Below are 24,245 nucleotides of genomic sequence, written 5' to 3'. Positions count from 1 at the left end.
ACCTCTTATTTTCCTGGGATAACAAGTAGCATATGTATAAGTATATATAAAACAAGTAGCGCTGGGTCTTAACAGACACAGCAAACATGCTTAGTAAAGACCATTTTGGAATCACACCGCACCTGTAATTGTTGTGTAGACTGTAAGCATTGGTGTGCAGAGAGGGTATGCACAGGGTATGCAGGTGATATAAAATGAAGAAAATCTAGGCTAGGTAGGCTTTTTATAACTCTTACAATGCCTATCCTTAATTTTTTATAGCTCGTACTGGAGATTTTATTCATTTTATATTATTTGCATACCCTGTGCATACCCTCTATGCACGCCATTGACTATAAATTGTATTTATAGTCAATGGCGTGCAAAATAAAAGTTTTTCTTTCTTTCTTTCTAAGTCCACCAGAAATCGACAGTTGGCCGGTTGCTCAGTTAGGGCGTCAAGCAAGGTCAAACAGAAACACTTTCGCATTTATAATATTAGTTAGGATCGGAAAATTCGTAAATTCCATCCCTAAGAAGGTTGAATAAGGGATGAAAGTTTGCATGAAAGTCCAACGTTTTGGTAATTGTATTTGGCATAATTTCATGTGCAGGGTGGACGATCTATTTAAGTTCCTGACGCACTGGGTGCCGGAGCGGTACGGCCCGTTGCGCGACGTGACTGCGCATGGCTACGAGCTCATAGACAGCGATACCGAGTGGGATGACGACGATAGCAAACCCGGACAGAAGGTGAGTTATACTCATATGGTATACACAAAGAATTAAGAACATACAGAATCCTTATTCAGCCAATGGGATGATGACGATAGCAAACCCAGACAGAAGGTGAGTTATATTCCTATGGTATACACATAGAATTATGAACATACATAATTCTTATTCAGCTAATGGGATGATGACGATAGCAAACCCGGACAGAAGGTGAGGTCAGCCATTATTGTATGTAGTGCATTGTGTCCAAAAACAGTGAAAACGTCCCGCGCACGTCGCATTTTACACGCGCGGCATGTTGGTAGGTCGCAAGTTTTTTCCCATTTTCCCATTGATGGTGAACGCTTAAGACATTACAAGTAAAACAATTACTGTCAACTGCTAAATAGTATAAAGTGACTAACCATTTGTTCGAGAAACCAATCTAAAGTGGAGTGGTTTTTGATGCTTCAATATAAGCCGTGTTCACGGTTTCTGTATGTTCTTAATTATGTCGTTATACATATACACCGCGTATTTTTTATGTTAACCTACATTAAACTTATAGCTCCCCATACTAAGCTAACCTTGCATAACCTTTTGAGGTCTATGTTTTCTTATTTATTTTTTATATTCATCATCATATCAACCGATAGACGAACACTGCTGGACATAGGTCTTTTGTAGGGAGTTCCAAATTCCACGGGTTCTGTGCCGCTTGGATCTAGCGACTACCTGCGACGCACTTAATGTCGTCTATCCACCTCGTTGGGGGACGACCAACGCTGCGCTTACCAGTTTGGGGCTGCCATTCCAGCACCTTGGGACCCCAACGTCCATCCTTTCTCCGAATAATGTGCCCGGCCCATTGCCACTTCAGCTTCGCGACTCGTTGAGCTGTGTCGGTAACCTCTCCATCGCCCGCTGAGTGACTCTGAGTATAAACTATAGTTTATTAACTTAGATAAAAACACTTAACGACTGTGTTAAGACATGGCATAACTAGGTAACTCACCTCCAACCACACAGGGCTAATGTGACAAGGCATAGTGATATATATTTTTTTATTTACTTTGCTAGATGTATATTTTTTTTTTTACTTTGCTAGATGTTATAAACTACAAACAACAAAACTTTCCTCTTTATAATATTGCTATAGATATACTTCTTAGAGAAGAGTCATTAAGGTTGTCTTGATTTTTACCCACTAAACCCACTTATTGGGAGGTTGCGAAACGTTGCTATTGTATTGTCCAGGTGCATGATATAGCAATTCTTGTGAAGGGGAATCACATATAAAATTTGCTTACTACGATCTAAGTCTAAAGTCAAAGTCAAAAATATCTTCATTCAAGAGGGCTATAGATGGCACTTAAAATGCGCACATGACATGAGCCATATTCGTAAACTTGAAACTAAAGCTACGGGTCCCAAACGCGCCCTGGCCTAAGAAGAAGCCCACATAAAACTTAACCGAGTGTTCTTTTTTTATCACCATCTACTCAGCACAGGCTACAATTATCCGTATTTAGGACGCGGACATGTTCTTCAACTACCGCATTACGGATACAATACTGTCCTAGTGGATGATAAATTTTTAGCTAATGATTTATTAAAACATGTATTTTTAACGATCCTAATCGAACGATAACTAAACGAACAAATTGTAAGATGATTGATTGATTGGTTTCAGTTCGTTTGTAACAACTATTTGGCTCCCTCTAGGCCGAACTGTTTCACAGTGGTCTGTCTATCCCATCCTTGGCGAGTCACTCATTTCGCAAAGGTTAATCAATAAATGTTGGATTACGTGTAAAAAACTCATGCGGAAATCTATTTTAAACAAATATGCAAACTTTACATTAGGGCAAGTATCCAAGTGCGTATATGCTTGGAGTTTTTCGTATAGTGAATCACATTCTACCGCGGGGAAAACTACATACGTTGCGTGAGGACCCGGCTTTATGTCATCTTGCACAACAAATTATTATTATCACTATCTCCCATCATCAGTCATCAAGATAACGCCTTCTGGTCTACGTTATAATTTAAGATTACTCAGACATTTATATTGTATTAATTTTACGAGAATATTCCTTAATTATAATAAACTATAACACTAAAATCTATCTTCTTCGTAACATTACACGTTAGATATTTGAAGTTGATCGATACTTCGATTCAGAAATGATTTGTGGTCACCACGAGATAGAAGAAGAGAGAAGATTTAGTCCTTTTTAGAAATTATTTTACTTACAAACCTTTAGTAGGTATGCTTCATATAGAGTTATTGAATTTTAATGCATAAAATATATCTCTTTTCCCTAACCTATTGTTATAAGAATTTGAACATAGTTAATATTTCATACTTAAACAAAATTTTTAATTTAATCTCTCTTTTGCAGGAACGTTCTGGAAGTGCCGGCGATGTCTCTGATATCACAAGGGAGTCGTGGGAGGTAAGTTTTTGTTATATATATAAATATATTGTCACAATAACATTAATCGAAAAATCGGTCGTTTTTTTTATAGAATTTACAGCGCCTTTCTAATTTATACACTCAACAAACGACAATGCATTCACCTCTCACATCACAATGCAGTACACATTGAACATGCGAATTCGGTAGTTGACTGCTCATGGAAATATTCATGTTTTACCGGACGAATACAGAATATAAATGCATGTAAAGCTGATCACACGTCCGCTGTAGATTTCGGTGTATTTTACTGACGTTCTCCAACTGATTGTCTCTGGTAGCATTCACAGGAGGTAGACCAGTAGTGCTAGCACGCGCGTCACGAGATAATTACCCTCTCGTGGCAAACATGCTAGCTTTGAAGGTGGAGACAGAGTAGGCAGATTTAATAAAACAAATCCTTCATTAAATACCGTAGTTAGAAAAATAAAACTTTGTGGTAGGCTTACAATATGTTTTAAGTGCAAACCATTGGACTCCGACCACGATTAGGTGCAGTCAGATGTATCCCGCAAAAAGCTTCTGCTGTACTAATTTCATTTTTATTGTACTAAACTGTTTAGTCTGGACAAAAGAGGAGTTCCTTAAATTCTTCGAAGCTGTCTTTACTTATAATCTGTAAATGTAAATATATGTTTAAATAATATAGGGGAAAAAAATAATGTCCTACAAAATATAAGTGACCAATATAAAGAGATTGATAAAAAGAGATATAGTACTGATCTTTTTATTTTTGTCAAATATTTTTTTAGAACTAATTTTGGACTTAAAGTTATAAAAGGATTGCTTAAATTTTAAGACAGACTTTAAATGGACTTTAAATATAATTTGTACTTTAAGTAAGCACTGCTTACATAAAGCTTTTCTTATCTCATCTTATTGGAGGAGGACTTTTCTATTTATTATTGGATCTGTCTGCTGAATACCTATCGTAGTCGGCACCCTGTGAACTCATCTAGTTGCCTCTTTATAAGATTCGGTCGTGCAGATACAACAAAAGTGCAGATACTTTTGTATGAAGAAGTTAATTTACCTGCGCGAACGGCGTACTAAACACGCCGAAATTAATTAAATTTCTTACAAAAAAACTAAGTAATCAGTTGCGAGAAAACTGAGCGTTCGGAAAAGACAACTATGTGATCAGCTTTATACAAAATACCAGGCCTCATACATTAAGTAACTAAGGGCGTTATCGAGCAATGTTTCATTTTCATGTACTACTATAATCTGACCAATTAATAATTCCTTATAAGTAATAATACTAACAATTATAGAAAATTTAAATTCATAAGATGCAGTTATAGTTTAGTAAATTTCTATTGAAGTGTCTCAGCATTTATTATTAATGCTAATAACATTTATTAGATACCGCTATTACTTCTGTATTTATTTTATTGTAAATGCTTAATAGCAAAAAACTAATTTAATTCGTTCGGTGAGGCATTATCTTAAATACATTTATAGAAAGCCTGTGACTCCGATACTTAAACAATGGAAGTTAATTTAAGTAGATTAATAAGAGTCTAGATGTTTTAAAAAGGGTAGGTTTTTATTGAAACAATAATAACTCTTTATCTCTATCATAGTTTGAATCTTAACTTATCTACGATATTGACTAGACGTGGATATGACGTACGTAATAGCAGAACTTGTATATTTTGATAAAGTGTTCGAAACTTTTGCACCTTGCACATATACCTACCTCGGGAAAGCTTGACCGCTTCCCACACTGAGAGTCGCATTTTTGGTCAGATATGGCAGAAGAAATTAAAGGCGTACTACCCCAGCCTTGCCCCGTGTGTCTTAAAATATTTTTATAACTTCTCTATTTTCACCTTTATACAAAGCTAACAGAAAAATGACCTTGCTTTATTAGAATTTACACCAGGGGGCTTACTACCATCGCTTAATGCAGTTTTATTTTAAAATGATAATTTATCTGACACACATTCACGTCAGAATGTTATTCTGAAGCAATCCGTCACCCTTATTAAATTAACACTCGTCTTAGCGACGGCATTAGGGTGCAGACAGAGTAATCATGACAATAGTAAGAATAAAAACTACATCAGCATCTGGCCTGCCCGCACAAGCAGACCGCACTACTTCGGTGCTAGTGACCGTGTACGCATAAGTAGACCGCTTCTGCCATGGCCTCAGTGTGGGTTCCCTGTTTTGATACAAAAAACTCTTTGATTCCTAACTAACCCGCAAAAAATATTAACAAAACACTATACTCTATACGTCCATTATATAGTGATGCATGAACGTGTCAAACTTAGTACGAAACACATCCGACGGCTGCGTCTTCACTGAAGCGGAGAAGAACGGAGACTTGCGAGAATTGACCAATCAGCAAAATAAACGATGGAGTGATAATTTTACACGTCATCTTTCAATAATCTCATACGCTCGTCACGCTCTGTCGAAAAGCAACCAAATATCCTTTTCACAAAACAATAGTCAACTATCGTGCTATTTTAGGGAAATCTGATATTCCTAAATACAGTTGAACTTATATAATATTAAAATTTATAAATGTAGGCACAAAGCACATGCCAAAGATATGAAAGATAGCGATTGTTAATATCAGTTTTTCGCACGCCTTTTGTACGTCAATTATCTGCTGACAATCGGCAATAACTTAATAAAATAATTGATAAGATTTTATCCAAGTTAATAAGTATAATGTGATACGTAAAAGCGTCCATTTTTTTTTTATCTTATTGTAATCGTAAATTCATTCGAAGATAAAGTTGCGGTAAAAATCACAAAGAAAAATATCTGTATACAAAAACATTACTATGAACTCCCTTAGTGATAGGCCATAAGGTTTTTCAACTAGCTGATGATTACTTGAGAGACTATTAACCGTGAGAGTTATTTAGCGTAATTGTGAAAAGAATGGTTTAGGGATGGCTACATGACTTTTCACCTACAAGATACATTTTCCAATAAACAACAGTTAATATTAAATTGACGTTTAAGGGCCTTCTTGTACTATTCCAAAAAGTATTAAATACTTAATGCACGTTTAACTTGGTACGGTACCCTTTGTACGTTTTGCAAGCTCGCAGTAGTTGGTCGTTTCTGAACAACGAAATAATATAACGTTAAAGTAAAATGGATATAATGATTCGCGCTTTAGAGTTGAAAATAAGAGTTGAAAATTCTGTATTACTTACTAAGTTTAAATTTACTAACGTTCCGTCGAGAGGACTCACTACGAACGATCCATTCTTGTCTGACATTAAAACGTTTCCTGACTCAAGAACTCATTACGATTGCGTGTTAAATATACTTAGGGTACAAGTACATAGTTTTTCGTGTTGGATGATTTTAGTCAGTATACTATTTTGAATTACAATTCCGAATAGTACGTTAAAGCTCTAACGTCACACACGTATTCAATGTAGTATGGACAATGTCATATAAACACAGAAATATACTAATACTAACTATAAGATTACGCGTAGCTGCTGAAGGCGCCGTACGTGAAAGTATATTCTATAATGAAGAGCCAGGCTGAAGCCCTGGGCGACTCCCTCGGCGAGGAACCGCAGCCAGAGGTACTGACTTGACCTCTAAATACCCTATCCAAATGTCTTGTCTGTTTAGCATTAGAGAACAACACTGGCATATTTAGATCCCTTTTATAGTGGGCTATATAAACTGCAGAGTGCCAGCCCTACGTGTTTTTAATAGTACTAGCACTACATAAGCATTTTGTAAACTTCAGTGGATGATACTATTATAGAAATGTATGTTCTCACAGGACTAATTTCATATCATCGGAGTAGACAACACTTTTATGTAACTTTATTGAATACGTTAAATTATAAAAAAAAGCCCAGATTTACTTTGTCCTACCGACTGCACCAAATAAGAAGGTTGCCAGATAATAGAACAAGTAATGCTTAATTTTCAGGTAATTAAATTTGTTATTAGAGTCACTTACTTTATTTTATATTTCTCCACGTGTTGCCTACTTACATGTTATAAAATTAGTCCCCTATGAACTCTTAATCTAACAATAAAATCATTCATGAAAGTGAACAAAATGCTTAAATGGAATGCTAATAACACTAGCTAAACGCGTGAGACTGTCGCCGTTTTCACTTTTTTATAGGCATGTCTGTATAAAAAGCCCTTATACAACATTAAGCCATATGCCCAGGAATGTGTTTTTTGCTGTACCTACCTACATATTAAGATACAAAATACAAAAAATGTTCTAGAAGTAAGCACTGATGCATGTATTGCTCGGATCGTTTATGAATACTAATGTGACTTGCTACACGTAAAAACTGCTAGTGTTTTTTCGTTTATTCCAAACGCTCGGAAGGTTTACTTCAGACTAGCGGTCGTCCGCGAATTCGGCCGTGTATACTTTCTGATTCCTTGTGAGAGTTGAAAAAAAGCAGCTAGCGCAGCTAGGACTTACAGTATCAGCGATATAAGTTAAGCACACTAAAAAAGTCTTTGCAGTGAGTAGTAGTGTGGCAGAGCTCTTACGGATAAGTACTACCGCCAAGCGGCATTGTTGGAATACTGTGTTCCATTCCGGTTTGCAGGGCGTAGGTACCGGGAAGGCTTAGGCAACACTTACGCCTAAGGTCTGTTTATATACAATATTTTTCCATTTACCATCAATTCGGAAATCTTCTTGGTCCGTTAGATATAACTATAAGAAATGGCACCTAACAAAAATGGCTCAGCCCGAGGATATGCCTTGATAAACAGATTGAGAAAAACTTTTAAAACGTGATTATAGACGTGGTTATGCTGCCATACAAAAACTCATTAAGAGCATAATAAGAGGCAGTTATATAAAGAATCTATTTTTAGTAATCTATAGTTTATATCAATTTGTATATGTGCACAAACACACGTATCATATTGCCGGGCCGTTGTTTACATTGTTTTTATTACGACCATAAAGCCATACGTGATTGGTTCCTATGCAATGAACTATTAATTATGTTGTGTTTTCGATACGAAGCATATTCTACTTAAATGTACAGTGCGTCACGTAAAAAGAGCTCTGGCGTCTGGCGATCATACTGCGCGTGCAATTTGTACAATTTTACACTTGGTTTTATTAGTATCTTATATAAATAATCGTAAGTTTTGTCGCACATTTTTTTTACTTTAGTTGTGGTGGGTGGTTTCACAACGGGAGGTCCCGGGTTCGATCTCCGGCAAGGGTTGTTTGGAAATTTATAATTTCGCTATGTTCTCTGGTCTGGTTTGGCGGGGGAGGCTGCGGCAGTTCCTTCATTTGTAAACGCACTTTTTCGCGTGCAATAGTAACAAATGTCAGTCAAAAAATATCACTCTAGGCATTTTGCGCAGGTCGATCATCAGAGTTTTTTTTACGTGACACGACCTATAACTTGATGGATTCAGAAAATGCCAATTCACGTTAAGTATGCCAAGTCACGTTAAGTATTCCATGCCCAATGTTTCGTAGTGGGAACGTATGCACATGTAGTGATTCATGTTTGTTGCACCACTCTTAGAAAACGGAATGACAATACTATTTTTAAGAAAAAAACAACAGGTTTTTTATCAGTGTTTCCTGTTACTCATAAACGGTCTTATAAATAAATGTTAGATGATATAATAAATTATGATAGTGGCGTAACACTAACGAGACATATATTTATATGTTCATTAATGTAACACGCAGGTTTCCGTGACCATATTTTTATGGGTACGGACGGCCTTAACTCTTGCACCTACTTCTCTAAAAGCATTCCATTTTTTTTATTTATGTGACCGTTATAATTGTTCTTGAATATTTGTAAACATTTAGATCTTAATTTATGTGTACCATTATCAAATGCAACACAACTTTTTGTGATGAACTTTGTTAATTGAGAACATAATACTAAAATTTTTGAAAAGTCTAAATATTTATTTGCTAATACAATCGTAGGTACCTAAAATTAGACAATGTTTAATTTTATGTATATAACATCGCATTAACGAAATACGTCTGGGCAGGTTTTATGGCTCTAGGCCACGCGACAGTTCTGTAATTGAGTTTTAGACCCCATGGAAATTATACAGAAGTAATTCACACACCTCAGCGCTGGGGTCGCCTCTCGGGATGAGAATGTCTTAAGATAGTCCACCACGCTGGCCAAGTACGGATTGATAGACTTCATGCGCCATTGAAAACTTTAATTTTCAACAGGCATACAGGTTTCTTCACTATGTTTTTCTTCGACAAGTAATATTTGATTGCTTAAAACACATTAATCAGAAAAGTTACAGGTGCGTTGTGAATCGAACTTGATCTCCCGAAAGGGAGGTAAAAGTCTAAACCACTAAGCTACCCTGCTTTCAGCGTCCAAGCCGTGGGTTCGATTCCAACAACTGGAAAACTGTTTTATGTGATGAACATGAATGTTTTTCAGTGTCTGAGTTTATCTGTATATTATAAGTAATTAAGGGTATTACATTCATAAAAATATTCATCAGCTATCTGGGCACTCAACCCATAACACGAGCTGCGCTTACTTTGGGGCTAGATGGCGATGTGTGTATTGTCGTAGTATATTTATTTATATATACTATAATTGTAGTTCACGTATACTTAGTTTGAATTGAATAACACACTGATTACCTACATTGTGGAAACTGCAAAACAGGCGAACAATGGGCATCATGTAATTCAGGCCGTCATGTAATAATCTGTTAGGTGCCAGGCCACCTCTATTGTACAACATTATGCTACACTTCTCTTATGGCGTTGGGTTTAATCTCTAACCACGTCATGCACGGATACCAGGAGAGATGCAATACATATTTTAAATTGACTACATTATAAAAAAAGGATTTCTTTTATTGATTTCTTCTTATAAAGTCAAAGTTAAATATTTCTTTATTCAAATAGGCACAAAGTTGGCACTTTTGAGTTTTAAAACATTTATTCTCAAAAGAAACAGATTACATAATGAAGTGGTATATCTAGTTAGTGTGATACAAAACTAGCAGTTTAAACTAATAACAGCTTTTGGTAGTAAAGAAAAAGGTTGCGCGTTTATAACAAATTTAAACAATGCTTTTTGGATGATTCATACGATTTCTCATAAAAAAATCTCTTTAGGTAGACTATTGTATAGTTTTAATCCTTCAATTTGTGTAGTTTTACTGCCAAACTTAATTCTAGTCTTAGGTAATTTATGCCTAAACTTAATTAATAAAACACGTGTACATAGCAGTGAGATGATGGCGATAACTACATTCGTACACTTACAGAGAGATTAATGCTTAAACCCTTAAACTTAATGCGGTTATAGCATTTTGTCGTCTCTCTGGTTCAGTGGAGTTCCCGGGTTGCTCCGGGAAAATTATAATTTCTGATTTTTTCCTGGCCTGGTTAGGTGGGAGATTTCGGTCGTGGCTAGTTACCACCGTGACGTGCCGTTTAACGATTTAGAGTGTAGCGTTTTGGAAACCAATATGGGAAACTTGTGGGAGTAATATATAACTGTTATTCTTCTTCTTCTTCTGTTTCTGGGCCTTTTCCGCACTTGGTTGGTCTGGAACCGTCCGTTGTATGTATAACCACTGATGCGGCTCCTCGCTGGATCACTCTAGCCAGCCAAACTCACTCCAGAAGCTTAGCAGGCCGCCCAGGTCGCCGATTGCTTCCTGGAGTGTTGCTGAGGAGCCAAGGTGTGCTGCGCGTTGTTCTGTTACTCCATTGCATTGGAGCATTACGTGTATCGGTGTTTCTTCCGTCTCCATGCATGCTCTGCAGAGAGGACTGTCAGTTATACATAAAATGGAAAGGTGTTTGTTTAGTGGGCAGTGCCCTGTTATTATACCTACAACTGTCCTTAGTGTAAACCGATTTAGTTGCAGTGTTGTTAATCGTGGTTTGAGGTTAGGTAAGGCCTCCCTCGTGTGTTTGCAATCTTTTGTTTTGGACCATAGCTCCGAGTGTGCTGATTGCGTCTGTTTATGGAGCCATATTTTGTATTCACTATAGGGTATGGGTATAATAGGTTCCGGTCCAGCTACCCTTAGTGATGTTGGCAGCCGCGCTAATTCGAAGGCTGCGTCGTTTCCTCTGTTATATAACTGTTATGCCCCTCGGTCCAGTATTTACTTTCGGAGCCTATTGGGTACAAACAAACAGAAAAATCTTTCCTCTTTATAATATTAGTTCAGAAGTTGAGATGTACGGTCGCAAAAAAAGTTTAAACCTCCTTTGTCGTAGGGATTTAATGTAATAATAAAAACATATATATTCGTATTTTTGTTTTACAAAATTAACAATCAGGATTTTAAATTATGAGTTTCGATAAATAAATACTTAAATCCATACCCTTTTTTAGGATTCAATGTAAAATAGTGTCATAACAAATGTGACGCTAATGAGACAATAATGAAAGCTTATTATGGGGTCAATTTATTAGTGTCATTCACATCCTGTGCGTCATTAGTATATCAACGTGCATCAAACGAGCCGTCATCCTCTGCTTTATTGTCCACACGTGCTTGTTGACAGGACTGCTAATTATGTTGAAACTCTTTGAAGGTGCCCAATACCCCATTCACTTAAAAATTGCAGTGTTCATATTGTGATATGTTTACAAAACCCCCTGTAATCCCTACTTCCCTATCCCTACTAATATTATAAATATCAATGTAAGTTTGTTTGTTACGCTTAAACTACTTAACCGATCTGAAACTTTGTACACATATTCTAGGAACTGTTAGAAGTAATATAGGATACTTTTTATCCGGACATTAAGCTCGGTTCCTTTGGGAGAGGGGATGAGTGTTTGACGATTTTACACCATAACTCCGACAAATTATAACCGATTTAAATAATTATTTTTGTACTATATAGGTTATAAAGTGTTTCATTTTGCGCAAACTGGTTGGCGATAGAGGACAGAACTCCTCAGCGGACAGCAGCAACCCTTCATTTAGCGATACTGGATACTTTAATTTTTTTTAGATCTACAACTAAATTTAATGCCACATCAAAAGACAAATTCAAACGCAGACGAAGTCGCGGGCAACAGCTAGTTATTTATAATCGCCTTTTATTATTTCTTCGTTAGCATTCATTTTATTATAAGGCTGTTTTACACTTCACTTCAAATTAGGAATATTCCTGAACGTGAAGTAACTGCACAACAAAACGTTGCGTGTGGTGATGGCAGATAAGAATACAGTTGTCAAGATCCCTCTTCTGCCCACGGGTGTCGTAAGAAGCGACGAAGGGAATATAACTGAGAATGGGCAGTAGATATGATGGATAGATGGGCGTTCTCCGAGCGAGAAGTTTCATGAGGATAATTTAAGTAGCTTTTTCGTGAAAACGTAACAAACAAACCTACATTGACATTTATAATATTAGTAGGGATAGGGATTAACAAAGTGAATTGAACAAATCTCATAAAAATTGCCGAGTTCATTGACCACGAAATGTTGTTTACATCAAAAGTATACTATATTTATTGTATCAACAAACAGACTGCCGGGCGACCTCTTACGTGATCTGAACGCCTAGATCAGCGCTACAATAAGTATTCTTGCTATTAACTTCTGTCAACTGGAGTCAATAAGAATGGTATTTTGGTAATACTTACAGAGTCGACCATAACTTTAATCATTGTCAAATTAATAACAGACACTCTAGAGCAAAATCAAAAAACTTTCACTCGACGTCAGCTTTAAATTAAGTTATGTCAATATCTATGGACTTAGTTCGAGATTCAAACGATTTGAGTCCTTATAGGTTAATATTAGGTCACTACATGAAATAAATAATTAATCGTTTTGTATCAAAATTGCAAACTAATTAAACAAAAAGGATTTAACGCACATTGATCAATGTATAAGAGTTCCGTGTTACTATATTGAATATCAAGGGCGGATCCAGCTTTGGCGCCAGGAGGGGGTCACATAGTCGTGGTCAAGTCGAGAACTTATAATTTAATTTTGATGCCAATAGATAGAAGTAAAAAGTAGGTATTTTATTAATGTACCTAAGTACTGTACTTAAAATTTTTTATTCTTTATTTTACACTTGCAAAAGTTAACCTAAATAACTTGTACATATACACGTACATAATGCCATCTTCTCTTGAAGACATCCAGGAAAGAATTATCACTCACGGAATGAGGCAGCCTATTTATATTCCAAAACCGTGGTGAATGATTTGCCGTAACAGCTAGAGGTATGTCGAGGGGTATGACGCAAAACTCCGCAAGAGTGAAGGGTTCAACAAGCCCCCCTGGATCCGCCTTTGTTGAATATATTATGTTAAGCTTGCCTACATAAAGGATTGGATATATTGGCAACGTTCAAGTCGGAACTTTATCTGTAGGATCTTTTTGGTGACCGATTCTATTGTATTCAATCCGATCGATTTGATTGTAATAAAATATATTCCATTATCAGAAATGATAAGTAAGGAAAGTAATAAATATACGTAACCAGTCAATTCATAAAAATAATATTTAACCTTTTTGACCGATAAATAGAATAAAAAGTTATTGTCATTTCAAAAAGTATTGGGTTTAAAATTAAAATTATAAAGACCATAGACCACTTAAATAAACAACATCAAAAAATGAACTAAACTCAATGAATTAGATTTGAGTAAAGTATTGATTTTCGTATCAAAATGACATAAATCTGCAGTGATTAAATATATTGTTTCATTGTGAACTGTAAAATGATGTTGAAAAAGAGCAATCTGCTGAGTTTCTTGCCGGCTCTTCTCGGTGGAATCTCCCTTCCGAACCGATGGTAGAGTTACTAAAAAAAGACTGACTTGCGAATAAGGGTATATAACCAACCTGGACAGCGTGGTGTTTATACTAGACTCATCAGTGGACGGTTATATAGGCTATTTATGATGCTACGTTTATTAGAATGAATGTTTTACTGCGAGCCGCAGCATTTTAGCAGTGCACGCGTTTAGTTTTTTCCCATATAACTCTCAACTGACTAATTTATTTAAGAGTACTATAAAAGTAAGTAAGTAAGAGTGCTATAGTATCATTAAAATTATCGCTAACTTTGGCGTGATATTATGAGAGCTCAGAGTTATTGATTGGCCGATGAAGAGAACTATGCTTTGAGTTTCTCTACGTGATCTAATCAGAAAAGAGAAGACCCGTAGAAGGACTACAGTTACCGAAATAGATTAACGAGTCGCGAAGCTAAATTGGGAATGGGTTAAGCACATAGCTCGCTGAACCAATAAACGTTGGGGACAAGGACAAGAATCCCCCCCGCACCGTTGGTCGACCCTCAAACGGTGGACAGACATGGACGACGTCAGGCGCGTTGCAGGGCTGGACAAAACCGTAGAAATTGGAACTCCCTAAAAAATACCTGCATTGGACGTATACTGGTTGATGCGATAAAACAAACATATAAATTTATTAACACATACTTTGTAATATATCAACATAAACCTATCTATAAAATACATGGCATTTAATGAGGACAGAGCGCAAAGATGGATAGGTAGTGTAGCAAATACCTAGGTATTATTGTTCCCGTGTAATAGATCTTCGCATATAAGGTTTACTTATACATCGTTTCCGTAATACAACCGTGCTACTACAAGATGTTAAACATGTGACTTGTTGCTTGACTTTTGTTCGACCGCCTTAATGTGTCCAAACAAGGCTTTTATTAGCAAGCTGTGACCGGCGGTTTCACCCATATTTATGGGTCGAAGCGTGGCATTATCCTTCCTCTATAAACGGCTCAGCTCAGTTCCTGAAACAGTTCAAACAAACTCTGGATTCTCTGGATGTTATTAGGGGAATGGTAAAAAGTTAATGAATAAAGGGAATTTGTAATATATATTAAAATCTAATAGTCAGATAGTCTATTTTCGAAGAATTATATAAATATAATTCTTCGAAAATAGACTATCTGTTGGTTGTGCCTGTAGTGTTTTTAATTTTTATCTCTGGTTTAGTAAACGTAACACTGTATGAATATTGCCTGGGTATTCTTTTGATCACATATATTGAAGGAGACGCTATGTTGTACCTTTAAATCCTATTAGTACTCTACTGTCAAGTCATAAAGGTGCAGCTAAAAAAATACCAATTTATAACTGTATCAATTTATTGCGCAAGAAATGTTTCTTTTTAACAACATAAAAGTCAACTTATGGATAGTATTTATGCTAGTATTTCCTGTACCACTCAAATGAATTAGAAAAAAAAAACCTGTATTGTATCCACAAGGGCAAATAAAAAGTATCGAATTAATCGTAGAAAAATATACCCTTTGAAGACCTTAACACAAGTACAGCCAGTGGAAATCAATTTGACATAGAAACCTAACCTTGTATCTCTTTGTGGGATCATTCCGCTGTTTGTTTTCTATTTACGGAATTTTGTAGCCACGGCTATGAACAAATAGGTACTCTTATAATGAATACAGCTCCCCTGGCGCAGTAGTTGTGATCTTATAAGTAGAAGGTACCGTGTTTGATCCCCGGCAGGGGTAACTTTCTAATTGAACATTTCTGAATGACTGCAGGTCAAGGGCCAACTTGTAGTGGAATAATTTTTTAACTACTACAAATTGCTTGACTGCAATCTCACCTGGTAACTGATGATGCAGTCTAAGATGGTAGAGGTTAGCCCTCTACCTGTTAGGGAGTATCGTAGTGAGACACCTGATCGGTTTCCACGCGACATCGCACCGGAACACTATAACGCTTAGCGGCACATCTTTGTCGGTAGTAGGTGGTAACTAGCAACCAGACCAGACCAAAGAAAAATCTGAAATTATAAATTCCTAAAATTGCCCCTGCCGTCAATAGAACCTGGGACCTCCTACTTAAATTCACACCGTTGCGCCAGAGAGGTCGTCAAAATCCCCTTTTAATGACGCAATGCTGATCACAGACATCGTCTAGAATTAAGAGCTTAGACGTACAACGCTACTCCAATACGGATTTTATACACCTTAGATAATTAAGCGCGACTGTCGACAGCTTACGTGAAGAAGGCTTAAGGGTAGACAATGACGATTTCCTAACTCCGGACATAGGGAATTCATTTACTGACAGATAACCCAAACTTAAAGCGGGAAGCGGCGATTTCACAGTGGATCGATTTCGCTTTCGGGGGTTGGCGAGTTCGAATCCCAGCACTCACATCTAACTTTTCTAAGTTATGTGAGTTTTAAGTATTTTTATTAGTTGCTATCAACGGTGAAGGAAAACATCCTAAGAAACATGTATACCTGAGAGTTCTCTATAATGTTCTCAAAGGTGTGTGAAGTCCACCAATCCGCACTGGGCCAGCGTGGTGGACTGCGGCCTTAACCCCTTCTCATTGGTGGAGGAAACACGTGATCTGTAATGGGTTGATATGATGATGATAAACCCAAACTTTCAGTAATTTTGCTAGCCTAACCCAAATTCGAAGCCCTCGTTATATTACCTATGTATTCGAATATGTAAACCACACGACTAGCGATGCAGAGTTGAAGTACCAGTAGGTACATATGTAAGTAACTCGATATGTAGGCACCTATTTACAGTCATTGCAGGCGATTTTGTAAGGCAATGCGGTGCGACGCTCTCTCACCGCGTGAGGACCGCTAAGTCTAAACCTAATAGGCATAATACTGATAATAGGATTTTAAGAAATTGCTAAACCTACTTCTATATATTATTGTACTACTACTTCTAAATAGTACTATATACTAGTCCACCAATCCGCACTGGGCCAGCGTGGTGGAACCCCTTTCTCATTGTGGGAGGAGACCCGTGCCCGGTAATGGGTCGATATGATGATGATGACGATGATAGTCATCATATCAATCTACTACAGCTAAAAATAATACTTTTCACTAAACTGTGCACTGATTTCGAGAGATTTGTTACGGCTCGTTCAAAATTCTTTCTCATACCATCAAGGCTAGTTGGAAACGGTATATAGTACAACGCTAATGGTGTATTATCATACCCCATAACGAACACTGTTGTGTTACAACCTTTCCTTGAATCGATGCTTTTGGAGAGAAAAAAAACTATTAAAATTACGCGGTGACAACCACTAAATGAACCGCGTTTACTTTTACAGTCACATAAAGTCTTGGATATAAAGTAAAAGAAAAAAGATACATGTCTATCCAGTGTCTAATATATTGTTTCGAACTAGGGTTCACGGATTGAAATAAAATTACGGGAGGTTGAAAAAGAGGATTGGAAAAGAGCTGAGCTGAGATTCTCATCCACCTTCCTAACCGGTGATAGAGTCACTACAAATAGATTGACTTGACGTTTTAAAAGTGCTGATAGATTAGGCCTTCTTAATTTAAATAAATAAATTGAAAATTTTGAATTTTGATAAGAATAAAAACCAGCTTCAGGTATTGCTTTTTCTATTATGTCTAGGGTAACTACCCCAGAGACATACCCTTGCACGCTTTAAGTCTTTGTTTAACAGATCCTGTCAAGCTACAAATCCATTTGTGCGATCTTCAGGACGTTCACTAACTAAAAATACCGTTATAATACTCTAACGAATGGGCTCGACAATATGACTGTTTAGAATCCTGAATGTAAGCGATAGGTATATAGGTAATTGGACGCTAGGACCAATCAAGTTATTACGCTCTACAAAGCATCCCGGCCGCGTTTTATATTCCTTTTAATACATAGGTTAATTGCTGATATCTTGTTTCTTTATTATCAAGAGTCGTTGCAAAGAGTAGGTACCATTGAAAACGGCATTATTTCCCACATTCTGGGAATAACACATTTTTTTTTAAACTGGACAAAGTACAAAGTACCAGTGTAGTTTTTTTTCCTGTTGCAGCAATGCCATTGATTTATGGGTTTTCGATGTAAATTGTAAAAATAATAAATATTTATACTAAGACAATACACACATCGCCTAGCCCCAAAGTAAGCGTAGCTTGTGTTATGGGTACTAAGAAAGCTGATGAATGTTTTTGTGAATATAATACACATAAATACTTATAATTTATAAATAAAAACCCAGACACGGAAAACAATCATGTTCATCACACAAACATTTTCCAGCTGTGGGAATCGAATCGCCTTGGACTCAGAAAGCAGGGTAAATTGTAAAGCAATCAGTCAATCAAGTAAGTTCCGCTTGAGGTCTAGGAATCGAATTAGTCTAAAAAGTTAGCGCTGACCGACCCCTACGCAGACGAGGCGATTGGGCAGGAGACATTTTTCTCCACGGGAAAAGGACAAAATGTTTATCTAATCACAGTTTTATCACCTCGAAATATTGGCCTAATTTTCTTTAATCCGCGTCAACCAGAACTTGCGGTGAAGTTTAAAGTTTTTATGCCGTGTGGTGACGGCAGCTTATAGCTGATAGTACAGTTGTCATCCTCTCTACTTTTAACGGGTGTCGTACGTAAAGTAATATAACGGAGAACAGGCAGTAGCGTCCTCTGTTCCTCTGCTACCATCTACTGCGATCACCAACACGTTTGTCCAGCGGCGTGGGGTTTATGAACAAACTCTCCCGAGAAGCCTTTAATCCAGTAAAGCACTGTTATAGGCTTCTGATGATGTTATATACACGCAAAATCACACACATTCTCCAAAATACACTCCCTTGTAAACAATCTTCCCAGGAAAACAAACTGTTACCGTTTATGGATGACCGTATGGATGGGATGAGCTTATGTCCTTTCCGCCCTTTTGACTAACTCTTAAGCCATTATAACGTTAAGGATTTCTTAAACGATGAAAAAGCTTGGGTGTGAATTACTATAACTTCATAGCGTAATATATATTTACTGTGATATGGTGATGCCAAAAAAAAATCCCAGCTTCGTTTACTGTGGGCTCTTCTTAGACCAGGGCGCGTTTGGAACCATCGTAGCTTTAGGTTTAAGTTGGCCAAAGAAGTTATCACCATCCCCTTACAATAATGTAAACATATTAAATGTATGAACGCTTCATAAGTGCCTGTGATAGGCCTATTTGAATAAGGAAGTTTCGAATTTGAATTTTCCAAAAATCTAGTAGATTAATTGCTTGGTTAAGGCGTAAAGGAAGGGAAAATAAACAAACAACTTTAGTTACAGATATTGTTTTATATGTATTATATACATTTATTTAAGTAATGCTATATTTATTTTATGGGTATATGTATACGTGCACCACCAAACTATTTTCTGTATTTGTTTTCTTTGCCTGGAAGAACACACTATCGTTTTTACAATAAGTATTCATTCATTCAACACAATTTCGCATTTACAATAAGTATTAGGTAGGATAAAGCTTAGTATTCTTTTTACTAAAATAACTTAGATTACACAACGACTACGTTATTTTTAATTATTAGCTTGACCGGTTACGTCATCAGTTTACATATTTGACCCGAGGATTATTTATTTGAAACAATTTGCATGTCGCCTTAAACATTTGTTTTGAACGGAGCATTTCAATTAACAGACACAGGGATCAACGCCATAATCGCGAAATGTTAATCACCACTAATTGTTCACGTCTCGCGAAGTGTTTTGCGGGGGTTAGGAGGTCTTGTTGCACGATAATATCTTAGCTGTTATTTATAATCTCGTTTGTTTTATGCGGCGATAGCCTAGTAGTTTAGACCTCGGCTTCGTAACTTCTACCTCGTAATTTTTCGGAATTACTTATGTGTATTACGTATTTTTAATTGAAGCAATTTAATATCACACTATGAAGGAAAACATTGTGAGGGAACCTACGTCCCTGAGAGTTGTCCATAATATTCACAAGGGCGTTTTCTCCATAATGTTTTCAATCTGCACTCAGCCAGCGTATGGACTGCGGACTTAACCCTTCTCATATTGTGTCAAGAACCGTGCCCTGTAGTCTGTGTTGCCGAATGATGTTATTTTTTTTCAAGCTAAAAGTATCCTATGCCAGTCCGCAGGATGAAAGCTATATGCATGTCAGGTCGAGGTCTTTCGGCAATAAACCGACCATCGACCGATGTAGAGTAACTGTGATCTATCCCGGTTTCAAGTAGCCCTACTGGAGACCGAGATAGCATGCGTGACACGATACGAGATAATTATGTCTTTCGTTTTCTCGTCTAATATCATAGAAATAGAACGAGGAAATGGTAGAAAACATTTTTGTCGTCGCACGCATTTTAGCCCTGCAGGATGCAAGCTACCGCTTTGCTAATTTTCATTGGTGACAAACAAATACACAATACAGTTTCGTAACTAAAATATTGATTTATATGTCCCGTGTATTAGTTCATTTGTGTATTGATACTTGTATATTGATAGAAACTCAGAATTTTAATACCTCGACAAAAAAAAAATCGCGATCAATTTTGAATATAATAAGATAAGGACGATAATTTGATTATCTAGAAAGTTATAAAAATAATTCCTTCGTTATTATTTACTAACGAGTCTGCCATTGCGCTTTCAGATTTCCTATTATTTGGTACGCAACAGCAATTCTTGATATGCCTTATTCCTTTCGAACTGATAAAATTCCGTTGTAAGCAGCACTGAAAGCAATAGCATCAACGTGTGTTGGCGTTTATTCCAATATCGCAAACACACGTTGGAATGATGATGAATATACGCAAAAACATATTTTAATGTTAATAATCATATTGGAACGATAGCAAAACACTGATTTTAAACAGATGATAACAACAGAGCCGATATGATAATGGGATCTATTGTTATTTAAAATCTGCTATTTCAAATTAAAATTCATTTATTTCCTAATATAAGCACAATTGAAATGTTAAGTATATCTGTTTGTAGTGACTCTACCACACCGGTTCGACGGGCAAATTCTACCGAGAAGTAGCCGGCAAGAACCTCAGCAGTTGCTCTTTTCTAACAACATTTTACAATTTAACAATAATTTATTTGTATGGATTAATAAACAAATCTGTTATACTTCCATGTAAAGCTAATAATATTTCATGACTTATAAATAATAGTATCAAGAAAACTACGAACAAGAATAAAATTCTTATTCAATAAATAATCTGTGTATAGCAAACAGATTCTAATGTTTTTGCCATGAGATAAAAAGAAAACATTGTATTGTAAACAGATTAACTGAATAACTATGCAAATTTTTTATCATTATTCATTCTTGTTGCTTACGAATTTAGCTTGTTTTTTTACATCTATTAATAGTATTTAACTAAATAGAAAACGCTATAAATGAACAAAGTGACAAAAATAAATTTGTTCTTAAGCAATAAAAGTATATCAAACGTTTATAGACAACAATTATATAATTAATTATTAATAAAATTCTGAGTACTAATATGCTTGAATAGTCTGTAATAATAACATATTCATTTTATAAACCCTCAACTTTGAAAAAAGTGGATGGAAGTAAAAGTTAATCTTTTAATGACGCATATGTCGGTACGCGTTCCTAACTTTTGGCATCATCAGTAGATCGGACTAGGATTAATTTTATCTCTTCCGATTGCTCGATATAAATCTTTACGAGCTTAGTGCTTCGCGTACGTAACGAATTGTTCAGAAATTATCGTCTTGATGCTTGTAGGTAATTTCTCATTATCACTCTATGGGAGGTACTGAAATGTTTCACACTTTAATTCCTTTTTTGATTTAACACTGACGCTGTCCCATACAAGAAGTCAACAATAATCGATGCAGTTAATAATAATAATAATAATTTATTCAGGCTAAAAATAATGGATACAATATTGCCCAATATGCCCTAACCTCTGCGGAAGGAAAACCTGTGTTACAACTTACAGAGGGAAGGTCCTTACTGATGTTGCAAAGGGTGCTTGTTTATTTTAAACCTATGTTGTATGAAATCTACATATTATAACAATTTAGGAGCTAAAAAATAAAATAAAAATTAAACTCTACGTAAAGAACTAATTGTGTAGGTCTGTATTGGGGATGATGTAGGATTATGTGTGTCTGTGATCTCTGTGTGTCTGTTGCCGATAGGCTAAACCATTTTTTTTATTTTTATAATCGGTTAAATAAATAAATAGATATGTTTGCACACCTGTCGCTTACAGCACGTTCGACGCATTTCATGAATGGGAAACTTGAAGATTACGCCCGCACTCATATGCCAACGCCCGGCGTCACCTTCGCGTGAACGGCAGGCGCCGCGTAGGCCATTGGGAATGCTAATGTTTAGAAACAGCTGATTCTATGCATTAACATTCCAATGTCGAACGTTGACTAGCGTCTGCGCCAGTGAATTTATCTAAACATCTGCATCTTACATTTATTCACGTTTCGAACCATGCAAATAATATAAAACTGAAAAGTTTGTGTGTTGAACGCGCCAATCACTGGAACAGACTGGCCGATTATAAAAAAAAAATGCAATAGATAGGTATGTTATGATTTGAGGTACCGAGGAGAAATCTCGCGGTATACGGTATATTTTAGTGGTAGGTAATTATATAGGCATTTTTTAATAAAACCCGTACTCTAATACGGGAATCCTTAGTTTCTTAGTCATTCAACTCGGAAACGGATAAAAAGCTGAAGTCATATGGAAAATATAATACAAAATAAATGAACATGTTAAATGATAAATACTACTATACTTGGCCGTAGCCTATCTAAGTCAAGTTGTAATTTTTTATCTATATACTTTATTTACACGTAGCTCGAAAGTTTTCCGGTAAATAATTAAAAAAGTATAAGAGACACATTTTTTAATTTAGATTTAGGAATAAATAATGCGTTAGTTAGCTAAATAAGCAAAAAGAAAGCTCTAGTTAGGTAAAAAGTCGGCCTGTGATAAGTGTCTGTTTAGCGCTAAAAACTCAAAGTTCCTATTCCTACAAAATCATTACTAATTATCGTGTTTCAACTAACTCGTCAGCAAAGATGTACGACGTTAAACGATATATTGAAATTGGATTATGAAAATACATAAAACAAATTTGTTTTGATTACTATACTGATTGCTTGTTCCCACTGGAGCAGTTATTTGTAAATAACTCTGAACTACGTGGGCCGAACGTACATTTTTTGCCATCTAGCACCGTAGCGGGGTCGGCTTCATTAACCGCGGTCCTTTCTTTTAACTAGTACCCCAGCCGCGCGACGCCAACGTGGTCGTCTCTTGGTCGCACTGCACGTTTTATACACTCGAAAACAGCCGATAATTACGTCGCGAAGCGTAGCATCAAGTCAATTGCAGTGTCGTACAGTTTCCGTCATTAATGTCTACTTCACCGGACTTGGCTCCTAGTTCCGATGTAACGCTGTATACTAACAGTTCCTAATATATGCGAACGGTCGACGTGCTGTCCTAACATACAATACACCGATCCACGTCGTCGCAACTGGCATGCCAATCTAAATACAGAAACTGGCAAGCGTGCGTGTGTTGATGTTTTCATTTGTGTTTTTTTTTTAATCGCAAAGTTTAGTGTATAGCACGCGATTTGATGTGGAAAAAATCGTTTTGCACAAATGCAGACTATGAAATGGATAGAAATGGTACGGCTCGGTCCTACGTCACCGGAAAGGTCTTCAACTTTCGACAGCGATAAGGTGAGACTGCATATATAAACACGTACCGTTAGCGGATATAGAGTATAAACTTATAAAAAAAACAAAATGTGTTCGATGACCAAATTTATACTAGTTAGCTAGCTATATGATTAGGATACGTCATTGCTAAATATATTTTGTAACAAAAAAAACGCCGTCGACATGCGATAATATTGCAGAAGGAATAATGACTGTTGATACGTACCTACTGATGATTATCTCTAAAGGTTGTGATCTTTACTGTAAACGTAACTACATACCATTAAAATAAATAGGACTTAGATTTTAAATGTTCCACTGTGATCCGTCTTATAACTGGGTACCTTATCTTATGAAAAAAAGGTTTACAAGGCTTTACTTACACACTTTAAGCCTGAATTTTGAAAAACATCCCAAAGACTGGATTAGATTTCACCACCCTGACCCTTTTCTATGATTATATTCTTATGGCTTATATTCGTCGAGAACTTGTTTGTATGTACCTATATAATGCTTTAACTATCTATTAATATGCAAGCTAT

The 24,245-nt window shown here is 36.4% G+C and overlaps 1 protein-coding gene across 16 annotated transcripts in view; it reads left to right on the top strand.

Annotated features, from left to right (window-relative positions):
- LOC120637619 (TLD domain-containing protein 2) overlaps positions 1–24,245 on the top strand; it is a 185,805-nt gene that overhangs the window by 146,675 nt on the left and 14,885 nt on the right. For 12 of the 16 annotated variants that reach the window (XM_039909515.1, XM_039909514.1, XM_039909517.1 and 9 more), the window contains 3 exons: positions 594–732; positions 3,099–3,152; positions 6,650–6,742. In XM_039909515.1, coding sequence (XP_039765449.1) covers positions 594–732; positions 3,099–3,152; positions 6,650–6,742 — 286 coding nt within the window. Of the gene's footprint in view, positions 1–593; positions 733–911; positions 925–3,098; positions 3,153–6,649; positions 6,743–23,255; positions 23,725–24,245 lie in introns of those variants that run through there. The other 4 variants (XM_039909513.1, XM_039909512.1, XM_039909522.1 and 1 more) reach the window with 3 other exon arrangements.

This window comes from Pararge aegeria, chromosome 4, assembly GCF_905163445.1.
Source record: "Pararge aegeria chromosome 4, ilParAegt1.1, whole genome shotgun sequence".
Lineage (NCBI taxonomy): Eukaryota > Metazoa > Arthropoda > Insecta > Lepidoptera > Nymphalidae > Pararge > Pararge aegeria.
Note: the sequence above shows the minus strand (reverse complement) of the source record. Positions and strands in the feature narration are given on the sequence as shown.